Genomic DNA, 21,517 nt, shown 5'->3' on the forward strand with positions numbered 1-21,517 from the left:
TTCCAAACACCTGAAAGTACTACGCTCATCTGTACAAACAATAGTATGCAAGTATAAACACTATGGGACCGCGCAGGAAGGTGCAAGAAATGCAAATCAATCGCAGAACATCAGCAAAGGACCTTGTGAAGATGCTGGAGGAAACAGGTACAAAAGTATCTATATCCACAGTAAAACCAGTCCTATATCAACATAACCTGAAAGGCCGCTCAGCAAGGAAGAGGCCACTGCTCCAAAACCGCCATAAAAAAGCCAGACTACGGTTTTCAACTGCACATGGGGACAAAGATCATACTTTTTGGAGAAATGTCCTCTGGTCTGATGAAACAAAAATAGAACTGTTTGGCCATAATGACTATTGTTATGCTTGGAGGAAAAAGGGTGAGGCTTGCAAGCCGAAGAACACCATCCCAACCGGGAAGCATGGGGTGGCAGCATCATGTTGTGGTGGTGCTTTATTGTAGGATGGATTGGTGAACTTCACAAAATAGATGGCATCATGAGGATGGAAATTATGAGGATGGAAATTATGAGGATATATTGAAGCAACATCTCAAGACATCAGGAAGTTAAAGCTTGGTCGCAAATGAGTCTTCCAAATGGACAATGACCCCACTATACTTCCAAAGTTGTGGCAAAATGGCCTAAGGACAACAAAGTCAAGGTATTTGAATGGCCATCACAAATCCCTGACCTCAATCCCATAGAAAATGTGTGGGCAGAACTGAAAACGTGTGGGCGAACAAGGAGGCCTACCAACCTGACTCTGTTACACTAGCTCTGTCAGGAGGAATGGACAAAAATTCACCCAATTTATTGTGGGAAGCTTGTGGAAGGCTACCCAAAACGTTTGACCCAAGTTTAACCATTTAAAAGCATTGCTAACAAATACTAATTGAGTGTATGTAAACTTCTGACCCACTGGGAATGTGATGAAAGAAATAATTATTCTGACATTTCACATTCTTAAAATAAAGTGGTGATCCTAACTGACAGGGACTTTTTACTCAGGAATTGTGAAAACTGAGTTGAAATGTATTGGCTAAGGTGTATTTAAATTTCCGACTTCAACTGTAGGCCTTTTCCCACCTACGCTGTCTGTTTGATTTGATTTGATTTGTGGAAGACTTCCTCATATGCCATTTCTCTCCTGTTCTATTGGTTTTCATATCAACTTTCCTTCGTTGTCCTGAAGCCAAATTCATAATCTTAGTCATATTAGCAACCCATCCTAGTTGTTGCAACTTTTGATTCACCCTTTTTCTAAGTTTCTAACAGAGATTTGTTTTAATTACCCTTTTTCTCGATATCCAATTACAATCTTGTCTCATCGCTCAACTCCCCAATGAAATCAGGAGAGGCTAATGTAGAGTCATGCATCCTCTGAAACATGACCAGCCAAACCGTGCTTCTTAACACCCTCCCGCTTAACCCGGCTGCACCAATGTGTCGGAGGAAACACTGTTCAACTGACGACTGAAGTCAGCCTGCAGGCGACCCGGCCCGCCACAAGGAGTCTCTAGAGCCAAGTAAAGCCCCCCGGCCAAAACCTCCCCTAACCCAGACGGCACTGGGCCAATTGTGCGCCGCCCTATGGGACTCCCTGTCACGGCTGGTTGTGACACAGCCCGGGATCGAACCCGGGTCTGTAGTGACACCTCAAGCACTGTGATGCAGTGCCTTACACCGCTGCACCACTCGGGAGGCCTGGAAATTTATTTTTATTGGCTAATTCATTACAGGAGTTGCATGTTTTGTTCAGATGAATTACCATAATGTAAATGTGATTTCTGTCATTCTGAGCACCGTGAGTGGACACACTAAGGGGTTACACAACCAATGTAAATGTGTCTGATACATTTCTCAAATGGCTGGTAAATTAAAATCTTCCCGGCCACGTTGTTTGGTGCCACATTTTCCTAACGGACACCCTGCTGACAGTGTAAATATCAAAGTCCAGACCTGAATCCAATCGAGAATCTGTGGAAAGAACTGAAAACTGCTGTTCACAAATGCTCTCCATCCAACCTCACTGAGCTCGAGCTGTTTTGCAAGGAGGAATGGGAAAAAATGTCAGTCTCTCGATGTGCAAAACTGATAGAGACATACCCCAAGCGACTTACAGCTGTAATCGCAGCAAAAGGTGGCGCTACAAAGTATTAACTTAAGGGGGCTGAATAATTTTGCACGGCCAATTTTTCAGTTTTTGATTTGTTAAAAAAGTTTGAAATATCCAATAAATGTCGTTCCACTTCATGATTGTGTCCCACTTGTTGTTGATTCTTCACAAAAAAATACAGTTTTATATCTTTATGTTTGAAGCCTGAAATGTGGCAAAAGGTCGCAAAGTTCAAGGGGGCCGAATACTTTCGCAAGGCACTGTACCATATACAGTGCATTCAGAATTCAGACCCCTTGACTTTTTCTACATTTTGTTACATTACAACCTTATTCTAAAATGTAGTAAATTGTTTTTTTCCCTCATCAATCTACACCCAATACCCCATAATGACAAAGCAAAAACAGGTTGTTAAAAATGGGTGGTTCCAAACTTCATCCATTTAAGAATGATGGAGGCCACTGTGTTCTTGGGGACCTTCGATGCTGCATCCATTTTTTGGTACCCTTCCCCAGATCTGTGCCTCGACACAATCCTGTCTCGGAGCTCTACGGACAATTCCTTCAACCCCATGGCTTGGTTTATGCTCTGACATGCACTGTCAACTGTGGGACCTTTTATAGACAGTTGTGTGCCTTTCCAAATCATTTCCAATCAACTTAATTTATTACAGGGGACTCCAATCAAGTTGTAGAAACATCTCAAGGATGATCAATGGAAACAGGATGCACCTGAGCTCAATTTCAAGTCTCAAAGCACAAGGTCTGAATACTTATGTATTCGCATTGTCATTATGGGGTATAAATTGATTACGTTTTTTAAAATCCATTTTAGAATAAGGCTGTAACGTAACAAAATGTGGAAAAAGGGAAGGGGTCTGAATACTTTCTGAATGTGGTGTAAATCCATGTTTTTTGTGGAAGCATATGGAAACATTGGCAATGAGAATATCTTGGTGCTGCAAATGGCAGTAGTATTTACAGTTCATTCTAGGACTTTTCCCACGCCACATGTATTATGATAGGAGCGTGACAAACAGACACGGATTGCTCCACTCCTCCATTAAAACCGGTTAGAGACAGATTGAGCAACGTTTCTGCCCCGAGGTCAATTCATTAGACGACAAGACTGTCTCTCTCTCTCTTATTCTTTCTTTCTTTCAATGTGACAGGTGTGTGTCCGTGATCTGTGATCCTATTGATAATTGAACCAGTATGACCGGTATGTGTGTGTGTCCGTGCATGTCTGTGCACATGCGTGCGTGCGCGTGTGTGTGCTTGCCTCTCTGTGTGTGTGTCTGTGGTTCAGAGGAAACCTTTAAAACAAACACACCAGAAATGTAACAGACAAGGTCAGGCCATTGTGTTGGTGTCTGCAGTGTGGGCTGGAGCAGAGGTCTGAGGTCTGTCTGGAGAGACCACTTCTGTAGCTTTGACCTCCTTCCTCCTCACTACACGACAATGCTGTTCAGTGAGAGCTGTTGAAATCACATACACACTGACAGCCTTTTTTGTTTCAGTCAGGTTCTCTGAGATAGATTGACGAGTGTATCGATCCCCTTGTTACAGTGATTACTGGTGTAAGAGGTGAAGGTAGTACTGTTACAGTGATTACTGGTGTAAGAAGTGAAGGTATTACTGTTACAGTGATTACTGGTGTAAGAGGTGAAGGTAGTACTGTTACAGTGATTACTGGTGTAAGAGGTGAAGGTAGTACTGTTACAGTGATTACTGGTGTAAGAAGTGAAGGTATTACTGTTACAGTGATTACTGGTATAAGAAGTGAAGGTATTACTGTTACAGTGATTACTGGTGTAAGAAGTGAAGGTAGTACTGTTACAGTGATTACTGGTGTAAGAAGTGAAGGTATTACTGTTACAGTGATTACTGGTGTAAGAAGTGAAGGTATTACTGTTACAGTGATTACTGGTGTAAGAGGTGAAGGTAGTACTGTTACAGTGATTACTGGTATAAGAAGTGAAGGTAGTACTGTTACAGTGATTACTGGTATAAGAAGTGAAGGTAGTACTGTTACAGTGATTACTGGTGTAAGAGGTGAAGGTAGTACTGTTACAGTGATTACTGGTGTAAGAGGTGAAGGTATTACTGTTACAGTGATTACTAGTATAAGAGGTGAAGGTAGTACTGTTACAGTGATTACTGGTGTAAGAAGTGAAGGTATTACTGTTACAGTGATTACTGGTGTAAGAGGTGAAGGTAGTACTGTTACAGTGATTACTGGTGTAAGAAGTGAAGGTATTACTGTTACAGTGATTACTGGTGTAAGAGGTGAAGGTAGTACTGTTACAGTGATTACTGGTGTAAGAAGTGAAGGTATTACTGTTACAGTGATTACTGGTGTAAGAGGTGAAGGTAGTACTGTTACAGTGATTACTGGTGTAAGAGGTGAAGGTAGTACTGTTACAGTGATTACTAGTATAAGAGGTGAAGGTAGTACTGTTACAGTGATTACTGGTATAAGAGGTGAAGGTATTACTGTTACAGTGATTACTGGTGTAAGAGGTGAAGGTAGTACTGTTACAGTGATTACTGGTGTAAGAAGTGAAGGTATTACTGTTACAGTGATTACTGGTGTAAGAGATGAAGGTAGTACTGTTACAGTGATTACTGGTGTAAGAAGTGAAGGTATTACTGTTACAGTGATTACTGGTATAAGAGGTGAAGGTAGTACTGTTACAGTGATTACTGGTATAAGAGGTGAAGGTATTACTGTTACAGTGATTACTGGTGTAAGAGGTGAAGGTAGTACTGTTACAGTGATTACTGGTGTAAGAAGTGAAGGTATTACTGTTACAGTGATTACTGGTGTAAGAGATGAAGGTAGTACTGTTACAGTGATTACTGGTGTAAGAAGTGAAGGTATTACTGTTACAGTGATTACTGGTGTAAGAGATGAAGGTAGTACTGTTACAGTGATTACTAGTATAAGAAGTGAAGGTAGTACTGTTCATTGGGTAATATGAAAGACTGACATATTCTGCTTTTATTATTCTCTCACAGACAGAGAAGATCAATCTATCCTATGCACGTGAGTAACCTGGGGTTATATATCTGTCTGTCGGCCTGTCTGTCTGTCTGCCTGTCTTGTCTGCCTGTCTGTCTGTCTGCCTGTCTTGTCTGCCTGTCTGTCTTGTCTGCCTGCCTGTCTGTTGTCCGTCTGTATTCTCACCATGGTAAATGATCCCAGTTTAGATTACTGAAGCTGAGTATAGCTTAGTTTCTGCTAGGTTCCTGTTTTTAAACTTTTACAGCCCAGTCCCCCTCCAACACTAGAAGTATATTTAGTTTCCCCCAGTCAGTCTCCTGTATTCTCCTTTATTCCCATCCAACAGCAACACAATGACTAGTGTCTGTATCCTGCACACCTGCTCTCTGTGTATAGAGGAATATACTGCATGGTTCCTCTGTTCACTGGTGGCCTACACGTGTGTATAGAGGAATACACTGCATGGTTCCTCTGTTCCCTGGTGGCCTACACGTGTGTATAGAGGAATACACTGCATGGTTCCTCTGTTCACTGGTGGCCTACACGTGTGTATAGAGGAATACACTGCATGGTTCCTCTGTTCCCTGGTGGCCTACACGTGTGTATAGAGGAATACACTGCATGGTTTCTCTGTTCCCTGGTGGCCTACACGTGTGTATAGAGGAATACACTGCATGGTTCCTCTGTTCCCTGGTGGCCTACACGTGTGTATAGAGGAATACACTGCATGGTTCCTCTGTTCCCTGGTGGCCTACACGTGTGTATAGAGGAATACACTGCATGGTTTCTCTGTTCCCTGGTGGCCTACACGTGTGTATAGAGGAATACACTGCATGGTTCCTCTGTTCCCTGGTGGCCTACACGTGTGTGTATAGAGGAATACACTGCATGGTTTCTCTGTTCCCTGGTGGCCTACACGTGTGTATAGAGGAATACACTGCATGGTTCCTCTGTTCCCTGGTGGCCTACACGTGTGTATAGAGGAATACACTGCATGGTTTCTCTGTTCCCTGGTGGCCTACACGTGTGTATAGAGGAATACACTGCATGGTTCCTCTGTTCCCTGGTGGCCTACACGTGTGTATAGAGGAATACACTGCATGGTTCCTCTGTTCCCTGGTGGCCTACACGTGTGTATAGAGGAATACACTGCATGGTTCCTCTGTTCCCTGGTGGCCTACACGTGTGTATAGAGGAATACACTGCATGGTTCCTCTGTTCCCTGGTGGCCTACACGTGTGTATAGAGGAATACACTGCATGGTTTCTCTGTTCCCTGGTGGCCTACACGTGTGTATAGAGGAATACACTGCATGGTTCCTCTGTTCCCTGGTGGCCTACACGTGTGTATAGAGGAATACACTGCATGGTTTCTCTGTTCCCTGGTGGCCTACACGTGTGTATAGAGGAATACACTGCATGGTTCCTCTGTTCCCTGGTGGCCTACACGTGTGTATAGAGGAATACACTGCATGGTTCCTCTGTTCCCTGGTGGCCTACACGTGTGTATAGAGGAATACACTGCATGGTTCCTCTGTTCCCTGGTGGCCTACACGTGTGTATAGAGGAATACACTGCATGGTTCCTCTGTTCCCTGGTGGCCTACACGTGTGTATAGTGTCCTTTCTGTTATATGTGTTTGTGTTGTGTTTATATGTCCTTCATAACTGGGTTGTATGAGTGTGTTTTTATGGAGGACCCTTGTGAAACGAGATGTGGTTTATGTGTGAGTTTCTCATACTTGTTTCTGTGTGTGTGCGCGTGCGCGCGTGTGTGTGTATGTGTGTTTCAGCGGCGAGTCTGGCGCAGGGAAGACAGAGAACACTAAGAAAGTCATCCAGTATCTGGCTCATGTGGCCTCATCCCATAAGACTGGAACTCTGGGTAGAAACAAGGAGGCCTCACAGGTAAACTGGGGAAGGAGAGAGAGCGGGAGAAGAGGGGGAGGGGGAGTGGAGAAGGGGGGAGGAAGAAGAGACTATATGGCGGAAAGGGGGAGAGGTCAGGAGACAAAGACAGAGAAGGAGAAGAAGTTGTGAGGAAAGAGATTAACTGGATGAAAAGGAGAATAATAGGATGAGGATTGATTGATGGATGATGTTAATTGTCCTGACTGAGGGAGAGGATTGATGGATGATGTTTATTGTCCTGGCTGAGGGAGAGGGTTGATGGATGATGTTTATTGTCCTGGCTGAGGGAGAGGGTTGATGGATGATGTTTATTGTCCTGGCTGAGGGAGAGGGTTGATTGATGGATGATGTTTATTGTCCTGACTGAGGGAGTTGATTGATGGATGATGAGTATTGTCCTGACTGAGGGAGTTGATTGATGGATGATGTTTATTGTCCTGGCTGAGGGAGAGGGTTGATTGATCGATGATGTTTATTGTCCTGGCTGAGGGAGAGGATTGATTGATGGATGATGTTTATTGTCCTGACTGATGGAGAGGATTGATGGATGATGTTTATTGTCCTGACTGAGGGAGAGGCTTGATTGATGGATGATGTTTATTGTCCTGGCTGAGAGAGTTGATTGATTGATGGATGATGTTTATTGTCCTGACTGAGGTAGAGGGTTGATTGATGGATGATGTTTATTGTCCTGGCTGAGGGAGAGGGTTGATTGATGGATGATGTTTATTGTCCTGACTGAGGGAGAGGGTTGATTGATGGATGATGTTTATTGTCCTGGCTGAGGGAGAGGGTTCATTGATGGATGATGTTTATTGTCCTGGCTGAGGGAGTTGATTGATTGATGGATGATGTTTATTGTCTTGACTGAGGGAGAGGGTTGATTGATGGATTATGTTTATTGTCCTGACTGAGGGAGAGGGTTGATTGATGGATGATGTTTATTGTCCTGACTGAGGGAGAGGATTGATGGATGGATGATGTTTATTGTCCTGACTGAGGGAGAGGTTTGATGGATGATGTTTATTGTCCTGACTGAGGGAGAGGGTTGATTGATGGATGATGTTTATTGTCCTGACTGAGGGAGTTGATTGATTGATGGATGATGTTTATTGTCCTGGCTGAGGGAGAGGCTTGATTGATGGATGATGTTTATTGTCCTGGCTGAGGGAGTTGATTGATTGATGGATGATGTTTATTGTCTTGACTGAGGGAGAGGGTTGATTGATGGATGATGTTTATTGTCCTGACTGAGGGAGAGGGTTGATTGATGGATGATGTTTATTGTCCTGACTGAGGGAGTTGATTGATTGATGGATGATGTTTATTGTCCTGGCTGAGGGAGAGGCTTGATTGATGGATGATGTTTATTGTCCTGGCTGAGGGAGTTGATTGATTGATGGTTGATGTTTATTGTCTTGACTGTGGGTGAGTGTTGATTGATGGATGATGTTTATTGTCCTGAATGAGGGAGAGGGTTGATTGATGGATGATGTTTATTGTCCTGGCTGAGGGAGAGGGTTGATTGATCGATGATGTTTATTGTCCTGGCTGAGGGAGTTGATTGATTGATGGATGATGTTTATTGTCCTGACTGAGGGAGAGGGTTGATTGATGGATGATGTTTATTGTCCTGACTGAGGGAGAGGATTGATGGATGATGTTTATTGTCCTGACTGAGGGAGAGGCTTGATTGATGGGTGATGTTTATTGTCCTGGCTGAGGGAGTTGATTGATTGATGGATGATGTTTATTGTCCTGACTGAAGGAGAGGGTTGATTGATGGATGATGTTTATTGTCCTGACTGAGGGAGTTGATTGATTGATGGATGATGTTTATTGTCCTGGCTGAGGGAGAGGCTTGATTGATGGATGATGTTTATTGTCCTGGCTGAGGGAGTTGATTGATTGATGGTTGATGTTTATTGTCTTGACTGAGGGAGAGGGTTGATTGATGGATGATGTTAATTGTCCTGACTGAGGGAGAGGGTTGATTTATGGATGATGTTTATTGTCCTGACTGAGGGAGAGGGTTGATTAATGGATGATGTTTGTTGTCCTGACTGAGGGAGAGGATTGATTGATGGATGATGTTTATTGTCTTGACAGAGGGAGAGGTTGATTGATGGATGATGTTTATTGTCCTGACTGAGGTAGAGGGTTGATTGATGGATGATGTTTATTGTCCTGACTGAGGGAGAGGGTTGATTGATGGATGATGTTTATTGTCCTGGCTGAGGGAGAGGGTTCATTGATGGATGATGTTTATTGTCCTGGCTGAGGGAGTTGATTGATTGATGGATGATGTTTATTGTCTTGACTGAGGGAGAGGGTTGATTGATGGATTATGTTTATTGTCCTGACTGAGGGAGAGGGTTGATTGATGGATGATGTTTATTGTCCTGACTGAGGGAGAGGATTGATGGATGGATGATGTTTATTGTCCTGACTGAGGGAGAGGCTTGATGGATGATGTTTATTGTCCTGACTGAGGGAGAGGGTTGATTGATGGATGATGTTTATTGTCCTGACTGAGGGAGTTGATTGATTGATGGATGATGTTTATTGTCCTGGCTGAGGGAGAGGCTTGATTGATGGATGATGTTTATTGTCCTGGCTGAGGGAGTTGATTGATTGATGGTTGATGTTTATTGTCTTGACTGTGGGTGAGTGTTGATTGATGGATGATGTTTATTGTCCTGAATGAGGGAGAGGGTTAATTGATGGATGATGTTTATTGTCCTGGCTGAGGGAGAGGGTTGATTGATCGATGATGTTTATTGTCCTGGCTGAGGGAGTTGATTGATTGATGGATGATGTTTATTGTCCTGACTGAGGGAGAGGGTTGATTGATGGATGATGTTTATTGTCCTGACTGAGGGAGAGGATTGATGGATGATGTTTATTGTCCTGACTGAGGGAGAGGCTTGATTGATGGGTGATGTTTATTGTCCTGGCTGAGGGAGTTGATTGATTGATGGATGATGTTTATTGTCCTGACTGAAGGAGAGGGTTGATTGATGGATGATGTTTATTGTCCTGACTGAGGGAGTTGATTGATTGATGGATGATGTTTATTGTCCTGGCTGAGGGAGAGGCTTGATTGATGGATGATGTTTATTGTCCTGGCTGAGGGAGTTGATTGATTGATGGTTGATGTTTATTGTCTTGACTGAGGGAGAGGGTTGATTGATGGATGATGTTAATTGTCCTGACTGAGGGAGAGGGTTGATTTATGGATGATGTTTATTGTCCTGACTGAGGGAGAGGGTTGATTAATGGATGATGTTTGTTGTCCTGACTGAGGGAGAGGATTGATTGATGGATGATGTTTATTGTCTTGACAGAGGGAGAGGTTGATTGATGGATGATGTTTATTGTCCTGACTGAAGGAGAGGGTTGATTGATGGATGATGTTTATTGTCCTGACTGAGGGAGTTGATTGATGGATGATGTTTATTGTCCTGACTGAGGGAGAGGGTTGATTGATGGATGATGTTTATTGTCCTGACTGAGGGAGAGGCTTGATTGATGGATGATGTTTATTGTCTTGACAGAGGGAGAGGGTTGATTGATGGATGATGTTTATTGTCCTGACTGAGGGAGAGGGTTGATTGATGGATGATGTTTATTGTCCTGACTGAGGGAGTGGATGGGGAAACAGAATAAGGCAGGAAGAAAGTGAAAGAACGAAAGGGTGTAGGGAGGACTTGTTATGACTTGTTATGAAGTTGTGTTAAAGATGTATATTGAAACTATGGTTGAAACAAAGTGTACTGCTACATTTTGCATTACACTACATGTTGCTACTATTCCATGACTTCCTGTCTACTACCGTTCTTCTTGCTGATCAAGTGCTGCTGGAGGAATCATTATAGAGTGACCTCTATAATCATTCCTGCCTCTCTGCTCCTCTCCTCTCTCCCGGCCCTGTCCTCTCTCCCTGCCCTGTCCTATCTCCCTTCCCTGTCCTCTCTCCCTGTCCTGTCCTCTCTCCCTGCCCTGTCCTCTCTCCCTGCCCTGTCCTCTCTCCCTGCCCTCTCCTCTCATTCCCCCTCTCATGTACTCTCCTCCCCCTACTGCCCCTTATCCTTCCCTTTTTCTACTGTTTTCCTTCTCTTCTTTCTCCTATCCTTTCCTCCCTCTCTCCCTCCTCCCTCTTGATTTTGCACTCTCTCCTACCCTCTCTCCTCCAACCTCCCCCTCTTTCTTGTCCATCTCTCCTGCGTGTTCAGATGGATGGCAGTAGGTCGTTGCCCCGGGGCAGTTCCATGGTGAACAGGGTGAGTGGGCTCTATCCTGTCCTGTCTTCTCCTCTTTCCTTCTCTTCTGTTCTGCCTACCGATTCTGGTTTGTGCTCCAGACTAGCATCCTTTAACAACACCATTACTGATGTGTTCCTCCATAACTGTCAAGCATTTAGTTTTTGTTTGTACTGCATTCATTGGTCTGTTGTTGTCTTTTGTTGTTTGTTTGTGTCATCCGTTGATTCTCCCAACCTTCCCGTTTTTCTCAATCTCTCAGAGTGTGCAATATGTGAGTATAATATAAAGTATAAAGACTATCACCACTGTGGGCTGATTGAGGTAAGACATTGCAGAATTGCAGATAGATGTAGAATGTGTAAGAGAGAATCTTGTCTGTTTTAGACAATACATTTCTGTCTGAATGTTCTGAAAAGTTGCTGTCTCCTGAATGAAAGCCCTGCTGTTCTCCGGTGTCTAATGGTGTTTGGCTTTTTACTGTACGGTATATCTGTTGCAACACCCAATGGGTGCTAGAATAAGTTGTGATGGGCGGGCCTATGAATCTCTCTCAACGTCCTAATTGGCTGGATTAACGGCCTGTCAATCGTCAACCCATATACTGTTGCCTAATGAAAATGCTCTAGTTTCCTGATTGACAGCTGGTGTTAATCCCGCCCATAGGTGGGTCTCAGAATCATTCCCCTCATCGGTGAAGGAAAGCTTTGGAATTCACTGATGATGCACAAAAGCTTGGTCTTAAAACAACCGGCCATCTGAAAACCAGATAGGTGGAATCTCCACTAAACCCTTTGGACGATAAGATAGAGCAATCATCTTAGTGGTTACACCTATCCAGTATTTTCTGATCTGCTAGCACTGAAGGGGCAGTGGCTAGAGGTTGTTCTCAGGCTGGGCTATAGACCTCCCTCCCCATCCTCCCTTTACAGTGAATGAGCTCAATGCTTCCATTCTGGTGGCCACACCTGTGAATGTTGCCCAAATACACCAGGCATTTACCATGTAGAATAGTTAAGTATACATTCTGGCTGACCAGGAGTCTCCACACATACCTGTCTGTGTGTGTGCGTGCTTTTTATGTGCGTGTGTTGTTCTGTGTGCACTTGGTGCTTTGTCTAGTAGTATGTGCATTGTTGGCAGTCTGAGCTTTGTTCCCATGCAAAGCCCTGGCCTCTTGCTGTGTGTAGCTTTGAGTGCTGCTTGGCTGGCGTGCTTTACCTGCCACTTTTAAATGTCTGTTAGAGAACACATGAAAAGCTATTTATCTCTAGATTTCTCTGGGCTCATCCCGTTGAGATGCTATTACAGACTATATCTTGAAAATCAGAGTTGAGACCACTGGGTGACTGCCTTGTTTACTGGCTGATGAGTCTGGTCTCCCCTCTTTTGTACTGGGATTGGGGGAACAGTATTTTGGGTTGTGGAGTTGCTTTGTGATGCATGTCCCAGTGTTGATGCGATGCCTGTCCTGTCCTCCAGGGAGAGCTAGAGAGACAGCTGCTACAGGCCAACCCCATCCTGGAGGCCTTCGGAAATGCCAAGACTGTCAAGAACGACAACTCCTCCAGATTTGTAAGAATGTATTAATATCTAGATTGATCCCAGATAAGATCTACAGTATGTTTTTAATTGGCTGTATTTTTATTTACTGTGTTTGTTGTTGAGTTTGTATCATTTTTTCATTAATATTGTAATGAAACAGGCAGGGAGCAGGTCGAGCCCGAGGCTTCGGCACGCTATCGACTGTGCAACAAAAGCATGCTCGAGCGTCAGAGTCGATTTCCTCGCTTATAAACCCAGGGTCGTTACAATATGTTAATCATCAACTGACACATTTCTTCTCCTCTTGTCTCTCAGGGCAAATTCATCCGTATTAACTTTGACGTGGCTGGATATATTGTCGGTGCCAACATTGAGACCTGTATCCTTCCTCTGCAGTCAGACTCTGTTTCGAGTCCCAACCTAAATATTACTATTGTAATTCATTAGTATGCTCACTGTTGGGTCACTGCTAATCTGTCATCAGGTAGAAGTTGCCCTACACACAGGGGTCAGCTCAGGGAAGCAGGGGATGCAAAACTGCCCTTAGGTTAGTGTCTGGGGCTATTGAACCCTTCCTTTACTCCTGACCTCAGACCTGCTGGAGAAGTCGAGGGCGATCCGCCAGGCCAAAGATGAAAGGACCTTCCACATCTTCTACCAACTCATGTGTGGAGCTTCAGAGACCACCAGAGGTGAGAGAGGGGGAGAGGAGAAAGAGAGGGTAGGAGAGGGAGAGGAGAAAGAGAGTGTAGGAGAGGGAGAGGAGAAAGAGAGGGTAGGAGAGGGAGGGGAGAAAGAGAGGGTAGGAGAGGGAGGGGAGAAAGAGAGGGTAGGAGAGGGAGGGGAGAAAGAGAGGGTAGGAGAGGGAGGGGAGAAAGAGAGGGTAGGAGAGGGAGGGGAGAAAGAGAGGGTAGGAGAGGGAGAGGAGAAAGAGAGGGTAGGAGAGGGAGGGGAGAAAGAGAGGGTAGGAGAGGGAGAGGAGAAAGAGAGGGTAGGAGAGGGAGGGAAGAAAGAGAGGGTAGGAGAGGGTAGAAGAGGGAGAGGAGACAGAGAGGGTAGGAGAGGGAGGGGAGAAAGAGAGGGTAGGAGAGGGAGAGGAGAAAGAGAGGGTAGGAGAAAGAGAGGGTAGGAGAGGGAGGGAAGAAAGAGAGGGTAGGAGAGGGAGGGAAGAAAGCAAGGGTAGGTGAGGGTGGGAAGAAAGAGGGGGTAGGAGAGGGAGGGGAGAAAGAGAGGGTATGAGAGGGAGAGGAGACAGAGAGGGTAGGAGAGGGTGGGAAGAAATAGAGGGTAGGAGAAGGGGGATGAGTTGAATAGGTAGATCTGGTGAATAGGTAGATCTGGTGAATAGATAGATCTGGTGAATAGATAGATCTGGTGAATAGGTAGATCTGGTGAATAGATAGATCTGGTGAATAGATAGATCTGGTGAATAGGTAGATCTGGTGAATAGGTAGATCTGGTGAATAGATAGATATGGTGAATAGATAGATATGGTGAATAGATAGATATGGTGAATAGGTAGATCTGGTGAATAGATAGATATGGTGAATAGATAGATCTGGTGAATAGGTAGATCTGGTGAATAGGTAGATCTGGTGAATAGGTAGATCTGGTGAATAGGTAGATCTGGTGAATAGATAGATCTGGTGAATAGATAGATCTGGTGAATAGATAGATATGGTGAATAGATAGATCTGGTGAATAGATAGATCTGGTGAATAGGTAGATCTGGTGAATAGATAGATATGGTGAATAGATAGATATGGTGAATAGATAGATCTGGTGAATAGGTAGATCTGGTGAATAGATAGATATGGTGAATAGATAGATATGGTGAATAGATAGATCTGGTGAACAGGTAGATCTGGTGAATAGGTAGATCTGGTGAATAGGTAGATCTGGTGAATAAATAGATCTGGTGAATAGGTAGATCTGGTGAATAAATAGATCTGGTGAATAGATAGATCTGGTGAATAGGTAGATATGGTGAATAGGTAGATCTGGTGAATAGATAGATCTGGTGAATAGGTAGATCTGGTGAATAGGTAGATCTGGTGAATAGGTAGATCTGGTGAATAGATAGATCTGGTGAATAGATAGATCTGGTGAATAGATAGATATGGTGAATAGATAGATCTGGTGAATAGATAGATCTGGTGAATAGGTAGATCTGGTGAATAGGTTGATCTGGTGAATAGATAGATCTGGTGAATAGATAGATATGGTGAATAGATAGATCTGGTGAATAGATAGATCTGGTGAATAGATAGATCTGGTTTTTGATCCTTTTACTGATTATTATCCTCTCTCTCTCTCTCTCTCTCTGTTTCTCTCCCTCTGTTTCCCTCTCTCTCTGTTTCCCTCTCTCTCTCTGTTTCCCTCTCTCTCTCTGTTTCCCTCTCTCTCTGTTTCCCTGTCTCTCTGTTTTCCTCTCTCTCTCTGTTTCCATGTCTCTCTGTTTCCCTCTCTCTCTCTGTTTCCCTGTCTCTCTCTGTTTCCCTGTCTCTCTGTTTTCCTCTCTCTCTCTGTTTCCCTGTCTCTCTGTTTCCCTCTCTCTCTCTGTTTCCCTGTCTCTCTGTTTCCCTCTCTCTCTCTCTGTTTCCCCCTCTCTCTCTTCCTCTCTGTCTGTAGCAGACCTTCTCCTTGGTAGTGCTGACCAGTACAGGTTTCTGAGTGGAGGTGCTATACCTGTTCCAGGCCAGAGTGATGCTGACAACTTCACCCAGACCATGGACTCTATGACCATCATGGGATTCACACCAGAGGAGTCTCTGTGTAAGCGAGAGAGGAATGGAGGGGAGGGGAGGGGGGACAGAGCTTTCCTCAGAACATGGAAGTAAAAAACTATATTTTCTCTCCATCCCGCTCTTTCTTTCTTTCTTTCTGCCTGTCTGTCTGTCTCCCTCCCCTCCTCTCCTCTCTTTCTTTCTGCCTGTCTGTCTGTCTCCCTCCCCTCTTCTCTATCCCTCTTTTTCTGCCTGTCTGTCTCCCTCCCTCCCTGACCTCCTATCCAACCTTCTCTTTCTTTCTGCCTGTCTGCCTGTCTCCCTCCCCTCTTCTCTATCCCTCTCTTTCTGCCTGTCTGTCTCCCTCCTCCCTCCCTCCTGTTAGCCATGTTGAAGGTGATCTCTGCGGTGCTCCAGTTTGGGAACATCTCGTTCACTAAGGAGAAGAACCAGGACCAGTGCTCCATGCCAGACGACACGGCTGCCCAGAAACTGAGCCACCTGCTGGGCATCAGCGTGCTGGAGTTCTCCCGGGCCATCCTCACTCCCAGGATCAAAGTAGGACGCGAGTATGTTCAGAAGGCCCAGACCAAAGAACAGGTGAGACACACACACACACACACACACACAGACACATACACACACACACACACACACACACACACACACACACACACTAGTCCTGAGCACATCTGTAACGATGTGCGCTGAGAGTCGGGAAGCAAGTTCAGGGAGTGAGTGATTTAATCAATAACACAACATAATACAAAACAAGAAACACGAACAACGTACAGACATGAAACACTGAAACAGAAACAATAACACCTGGGGAAGGAACCAATGGGAGAGACAGATACAGAGGAGGTAATCAAGAAATGTAGAACTAGGAACAGATATAGCCCTTGGTTCTCCCCAGACCTGACTGCCCTTAACCAACACAAAAACATCCTATGGCGTTCTGCATTAGCATCGAACAGCCCCCGTGATATGCAGCTGTTCCAGGAAGCTAGAAACCATTATACACAGGCAGTTAGAAAAGCCAAGGCTAGCTTTTTCAAGCTGAAATTTGCTTCCTGTAACACTAACTCAAAAAAGTTCTGGGACACTGTAAAGTCCATGGAGAATAAGAACACCTCCTCCCAGCTGCCCACTGCACTGAAGATAGGAAACACTGTCACCACTGATAAATCCACCATAATTGAGAATTTCAATAAGCATTTTTCTACGGCTGGCCATGCTTTCCACCTGGCTACTCCTACCCCGGTCAACAGCACTGCACCCCCAACAGCAACTCGCCCAAGCTTTCCCCATTTCTCCTTCTCCCAAATCCGTTCAGCTGATGTTCTGAATGAGCTGCAAAATCTGGACCCCTACAAATCAGCCGGGCTAGACAATCTGGACCCTTTCTTTCTAAAATGATCTGCCGAAATTGTTGCCACCCCTATTACTAGCCTGTTCAACCTCTCTTTCGTGTCGTCTGAGATTCCCAAAGATTGGAAAGCAGCTGCGGTCATCCCCCTCTTCAAAGGGGGGGACACTCTTGACCCAAACTGCTACAGACCTATATCTATCCTACCTTGCCTTTCTAAGGTCTTCGTAAGCCAAGTCAACAAACAGATTACCGACCATTTCGAATCTCACCATATCTTCTCTGCTATGCAATCTGGTTTCAGAGCTGGTCATGGGTGCACCTCAGCCACGCTCAAGGTCTTAAATGATATCTTAACCGCCATCGATAAGAAACATTACTGTGCAGCCGTATTCATTGATCTGGCCAAGGCTTTCGACTCTGTCAATCATCACATCCTCATCGGCAGACTCGACAGCCTTGGTTTCTCAAATGATTGCCTTGCCTGGTTCACCAACTACTTCTCTGATAGAGTTCAGTGTGTCAAATCGGAGGGTCTGCTGTCCGGACCTCTGGCAGTCTCTATGGGGGTGCCACAGGGTTCAATTCTTGGACCGACTCTCTTCTCTGTATACATCAATGAGGTCGCTCTTGCTGCTGGTGAGTCTCTGATCCACCTTTACGCAGAAGACACCATTCTGTATACTTCTGGCCCTTCTTTGGACACTGTGTTAACAACCCTCCAGGCAAGCTTCAATGCCATACAACTCTCCTTCCGTGGCCTCCAATTGCTCTTAAATACAAGTAAAACTAAATGCGTGCTCTTCAACCGATCACTACCTGCACCTACCCACCTGTCCAACATCACTACTCTGGACGGCTCTGACTTAGAATATGTGGACAACTACAAATACTTAGGTGTCTGGTTAGACTGTAAACTCTCCTTCCAGACCCATATCAAACATCTCCAATCCAAAGTTAAATCTAGAATTGGCTTCCTATTTCGCAACAAAGCATCCTTCACTCATGCTGCCAAACATACCCTTGTAAAACTGACCATCCTACCAATCCTCGACTTTGGCGATGTCATTTACAAAATAGCCTCCAATACCCTACTCAACAAATTGGATGCAGTCTATCACAGTGCAATCCGTTTTGTCACCAAAGCCCCATAAACTACCCACCATTGCGACCTGTACGCTCTCGTTGGCTGGCCCTCGCTTCATACTTGTCGCCAAACCCACTGGCTCCATGTCATCTACAAGACCCTGCTAGGTAAAGTCCCCCCTTATCTCAGCTCGCTGGTCACCATAGCATCTCCCACCTGTAGCACACGCTCCAGCAGGTATATTTCTCTAGTCACCCCCAAAACCAATTCTTTCTTTGGCCGCCTCTCCTTCCAGTTCTCTGCTGCCAATGACTGGAACGAACTACAAAAATCTCTGAAACTGGAAACACTTATCTCCCTCACTAGCTTTAAGCACAACTGTCAGAGCAGCTCACAGATTACTGCACCTGTACATAGCCCACCTATAATTTAGCCCAAACAACTACCTCTTTCCCTACTGTATTTAATTTATTTATTTATTTTGCTCCTTTTCACCCCATTATTTTTATTTCTACTTTGCACATTCTTCCATTGCAAATCTACCATTCCAGTGTTTTACTTGCTATATTGTATTTACTTTGCCACCATGGCCTTTTTTTGCCTTTACCTCCCTTATCTCACCTCATTTGCTCACATCGTATATAGACTTGTTTATACTGTATTATTGACTGTATGTTTGTTTTACTTCATGTGTAACTGTGTTGTATGTGTCGAACTGCTTTGCTTTATCTTGGCCAGGTCGCAATTGTAAACGAGAACTTGTTCTCAACTAGCCTACCTGGTTAAATAAAGGTGAAATAAATAAAAAATCAGGGAGGTGATGGAGCACAGGTGAGTCTGATGAGGTGCAGGTGCGCGTGACGATGGTGACAGGTGTGTTGGATAATCAGCAGCCTGATGACCTAGAGCCTGGAGAGGGAGCATACGTGACAATGTCTAAGACAAATGGCATAGTAGTTGGTACAAATCACTCCATGAGCTATAAACCTCAGCTGAATTTGGTAATGAATAATGTAGCTTTTGAGCAAGTTGAGGAGACTAAACCTCTTGGTGTCACCTTAGACTGTAAGTTGTCATGGTCAAGGCATATTGATTCATGTCACGGCTTTCTTCCTGGGAATGAGAGGCGGACCAAAACGCAGCGTGGTTATAGTTCATGGTATTTTAATAAGAAAACTCAAACATGAACAAACTACAAAACAACACACGTGAAAACCCAAAAACAGTCCTGTGTGGCACAAACACTGACACAGGAAACAATCACCCACAAAATACCCAAAGAATATGGCTGCCTAAATATGGTTCCCAATCAGAGACAACGAAGCAAAATCAGCTTAAAAAATAAATAAAACATCACATCACAGCACAGAGCTTCTCCCCTTTCTGACCTAAATAACTTGTTGTATCCAGTCCTCTCCCCTTTCTGACCTAAATAACTTGTTGTATCCAGTCCTCTCCCCTTTCTGACCTAAATAACTTGTTGTATCCAGTCCTCTCCCCTTTCTGACCTAAATAACTTGTTGTATCCAGTCCTCTCCCCTTTCTGACCTAAATAACTTGTTGTTTCCAGTCCTCCCCTTTCTGACCTAAATAACTTGTTGTATCCAGTCCTCTCCTTTCTGACCTAAATAACTTGTTGTATCCAGTCCTCTCCCCTTTCTGACCTAAATAACTTGTTGTATCCAGTCCTCTCCTTTCTGACCTAAATAACTTGTTGTATCCAGTCCTCTCCCCTTTCTGACCTAAATAACTTGTTGTATCCAGTCCTCTCCCCTTTCTGACCTAAATAACTTGTTGTATCCAGTCCTCTCCCCTTTCTGACCTAAATAACTTGTTGTATCCAGTCCTCTCCTTTCTGACCTAAATAACTTGTTGTATCCAGTCCTCTCCTTTCTGACCTAAATAACTTGTTGTTTCCAGTCCTCTCCTTTCTGACCTAAATAACTTGTTGTATCCAGTCCTCTCCCCTTTCTGACCTAAATAACTTGTTGTATCCAGTCTTCTCCCCTTTCTGACCTAAATAGCTTGTTGTTTCCAGTCCTCTCCCCTTTCTGACCTAAATAACTTGTTGTATCCAGTCTTCTCCCCTTTCTGACCTAAATAGCTTGTTGTTTCCAGTCCTCTCCCCTTTCTGACCTAAATAACTTGTTGTATCCAGTCCTCTCCCCTTTCTGACCTAAATAACTTGTTGTATCCAGTCTTCTCCCCTTTCTGACCTAAATAGCTTGTTGTTTCCAGTCCTCTCCCCCCTGAGCACATCTGGTGTTTGAGTTAAAGACAAGATGTGCCCTTGGCATTAGGATAACAGCACCTGATTAGAGAAAGCCATTGTAAACTAAGCCGCAGTAGAATAAGGACTTTGGTCGTGATCCATATGATGATGACGTTCAAGAGATTCAAGAGTGCTGAGGAGAAAACTGTAGTTGACGTTTTAGCTGGACAGAACTGATGTATGGGACTCCACCAAGTTACCCTTCACCATACAGAGACCACACTGTGGGGGGTGTGTAAGGGGTGAGTGACTGGCTGCAGGGAAGTCAGGCGCAGGAGAGCAGAACTGGGTAATAACCGGAGCAGTTTAATATGCAAAACCAACGGCACCCAGAACAACAACATAACCCGTTGACAACCAGTCAGAGTGCACCAGCACTTCACAACAAACAATTTCACACACAGACATGTGTGGGAAAATAAGACAAAACAAATGGAAAATGAAAGGTGGATCGGCGATGGCTAGAAGACTGGTGACGTCAACCGCCGAACGCCGCCAGAACAAGGAGAGGAACTGACTTCGGTGGAAGTCATGACAGTGTGATTGTAACATAGAAGGAAGGATTAGGAGATAAGATCACGTTTGTGTTGTTGTCTATCTGCAATAGCTGCTTACCTATTGCAGATTCAGTCTTCCCAGCCTGGTGTAGGTCTACAATTTTGTTTCTGGTGTCCTTTGACAGCTCTTTGGTCTTGGCCATAGTGGAGTTTGGAGTGTGACTATTTGAGGTTGTGGACAGGTGTCTTTTATACTGATAACAAGTTCAAACAGGTGCCATTAATACAGGTAACGAGTGGAGGACAGAGGAGCCTCTTAAATAAGAAGTTACAGGTCTGTGAGAGCCAGAAATCTTGCTTGTTTGTAGGTGACCAAATACTTATTTTCCACCATAATTTGCAAATAAATTCATTAAAAATCCTACAATGTGATTTTCTGGATTTTTTTTCTCATTTTGTCTGTCATCATTGAAGTGTACCTATGATGAAAATTACAGGCCTCTCTCATCTTTTTAAGTGGGAGAACTTGCACAATTGGTGGCTGACTAAATACTTTTTTGCCCCACTGTACATACAATTGGTGTAAGAAGCACATGCTGGTTTCTTAAAATCTCTAAATTAATAATGCTCTCTCTCTTTTCTCACTCTTCTCTCTCACTCTTCTCTCTAACTCTTCTCTCTCTCTTCTCTCTCTTTTCTCTCTCACTCTTCTCTCTCTTCTCTCT

At 44.2% G+C, this 21,517-nt stretch overlaps 1 protein-coding gene across 6 annotated transcripts in view; it reads left to right on the forward strand.

Moving 5' to 3' along the window:
* Positions 1-21,517, forward strand: part of LOC110534321 (myosin-10-like) — an 83,948-nt gene that overhangs the window by 23,541 nt on the left and 38,890 nt on the right. For 3 of the 6 annotated variants that reach the window (XM_036940351.1, XM_036940384.1, XM_036940378.1), the window contains exons 5-13: positions 5,140-5,167; positions 6,917-7,031; positions 11,270-11,317; positions 11,559-11,570; positions 12,779-12,871; positions 13,157-13,220; positions 13,435-13,533; positions 15,473-15,616; positions 15,953-16,167. In XM_036940351.1, the coding sequence (XP_036796246.1) occupies positions 5,140-5,167; positions 6,917-7,031; positions 11,270-11,317; positions 11,559-11,570; positions 12,779-12,871; positions 13,157-13,220; positions 13,435-13,533; positions 15,473-15,616; positions 15,953-16,167 (818 nt within the window). The remainder of the gene's footprint in view (positions 1-5,139; positions 5,168-6,916; positions 7,032-11,269; positions 11,318-11,558; positions 11,571-12,778; positions 12,872-13,156; positions 13,221-13,434; positions 13,534-15,472; positions 15,617-15,952; positions 16,168-21,517) is intronic. The other 3 variants (XM_036940353.1, XM_036940363.1, XM_036940371.1) reach the window with 3 other exon arrangements.

The sequence above is a fragment of the Oncorhynchus mykiss genome, chromosome 2, assembly GCF_013265735.2.
Source record: "Oncorhynchus mykiss isolate Arlee chromosome 2, USDA_OmykA_1.1, whole genome shotgun sequence".
NCBI classification, from domain to species: domain Eukaryota; kingdom Metazoa; phylum Chordata; class Actinopteri; order Salmoniformes; family Salmonidae; genus Oncorhynchus; species Oncorhynchus mykiss.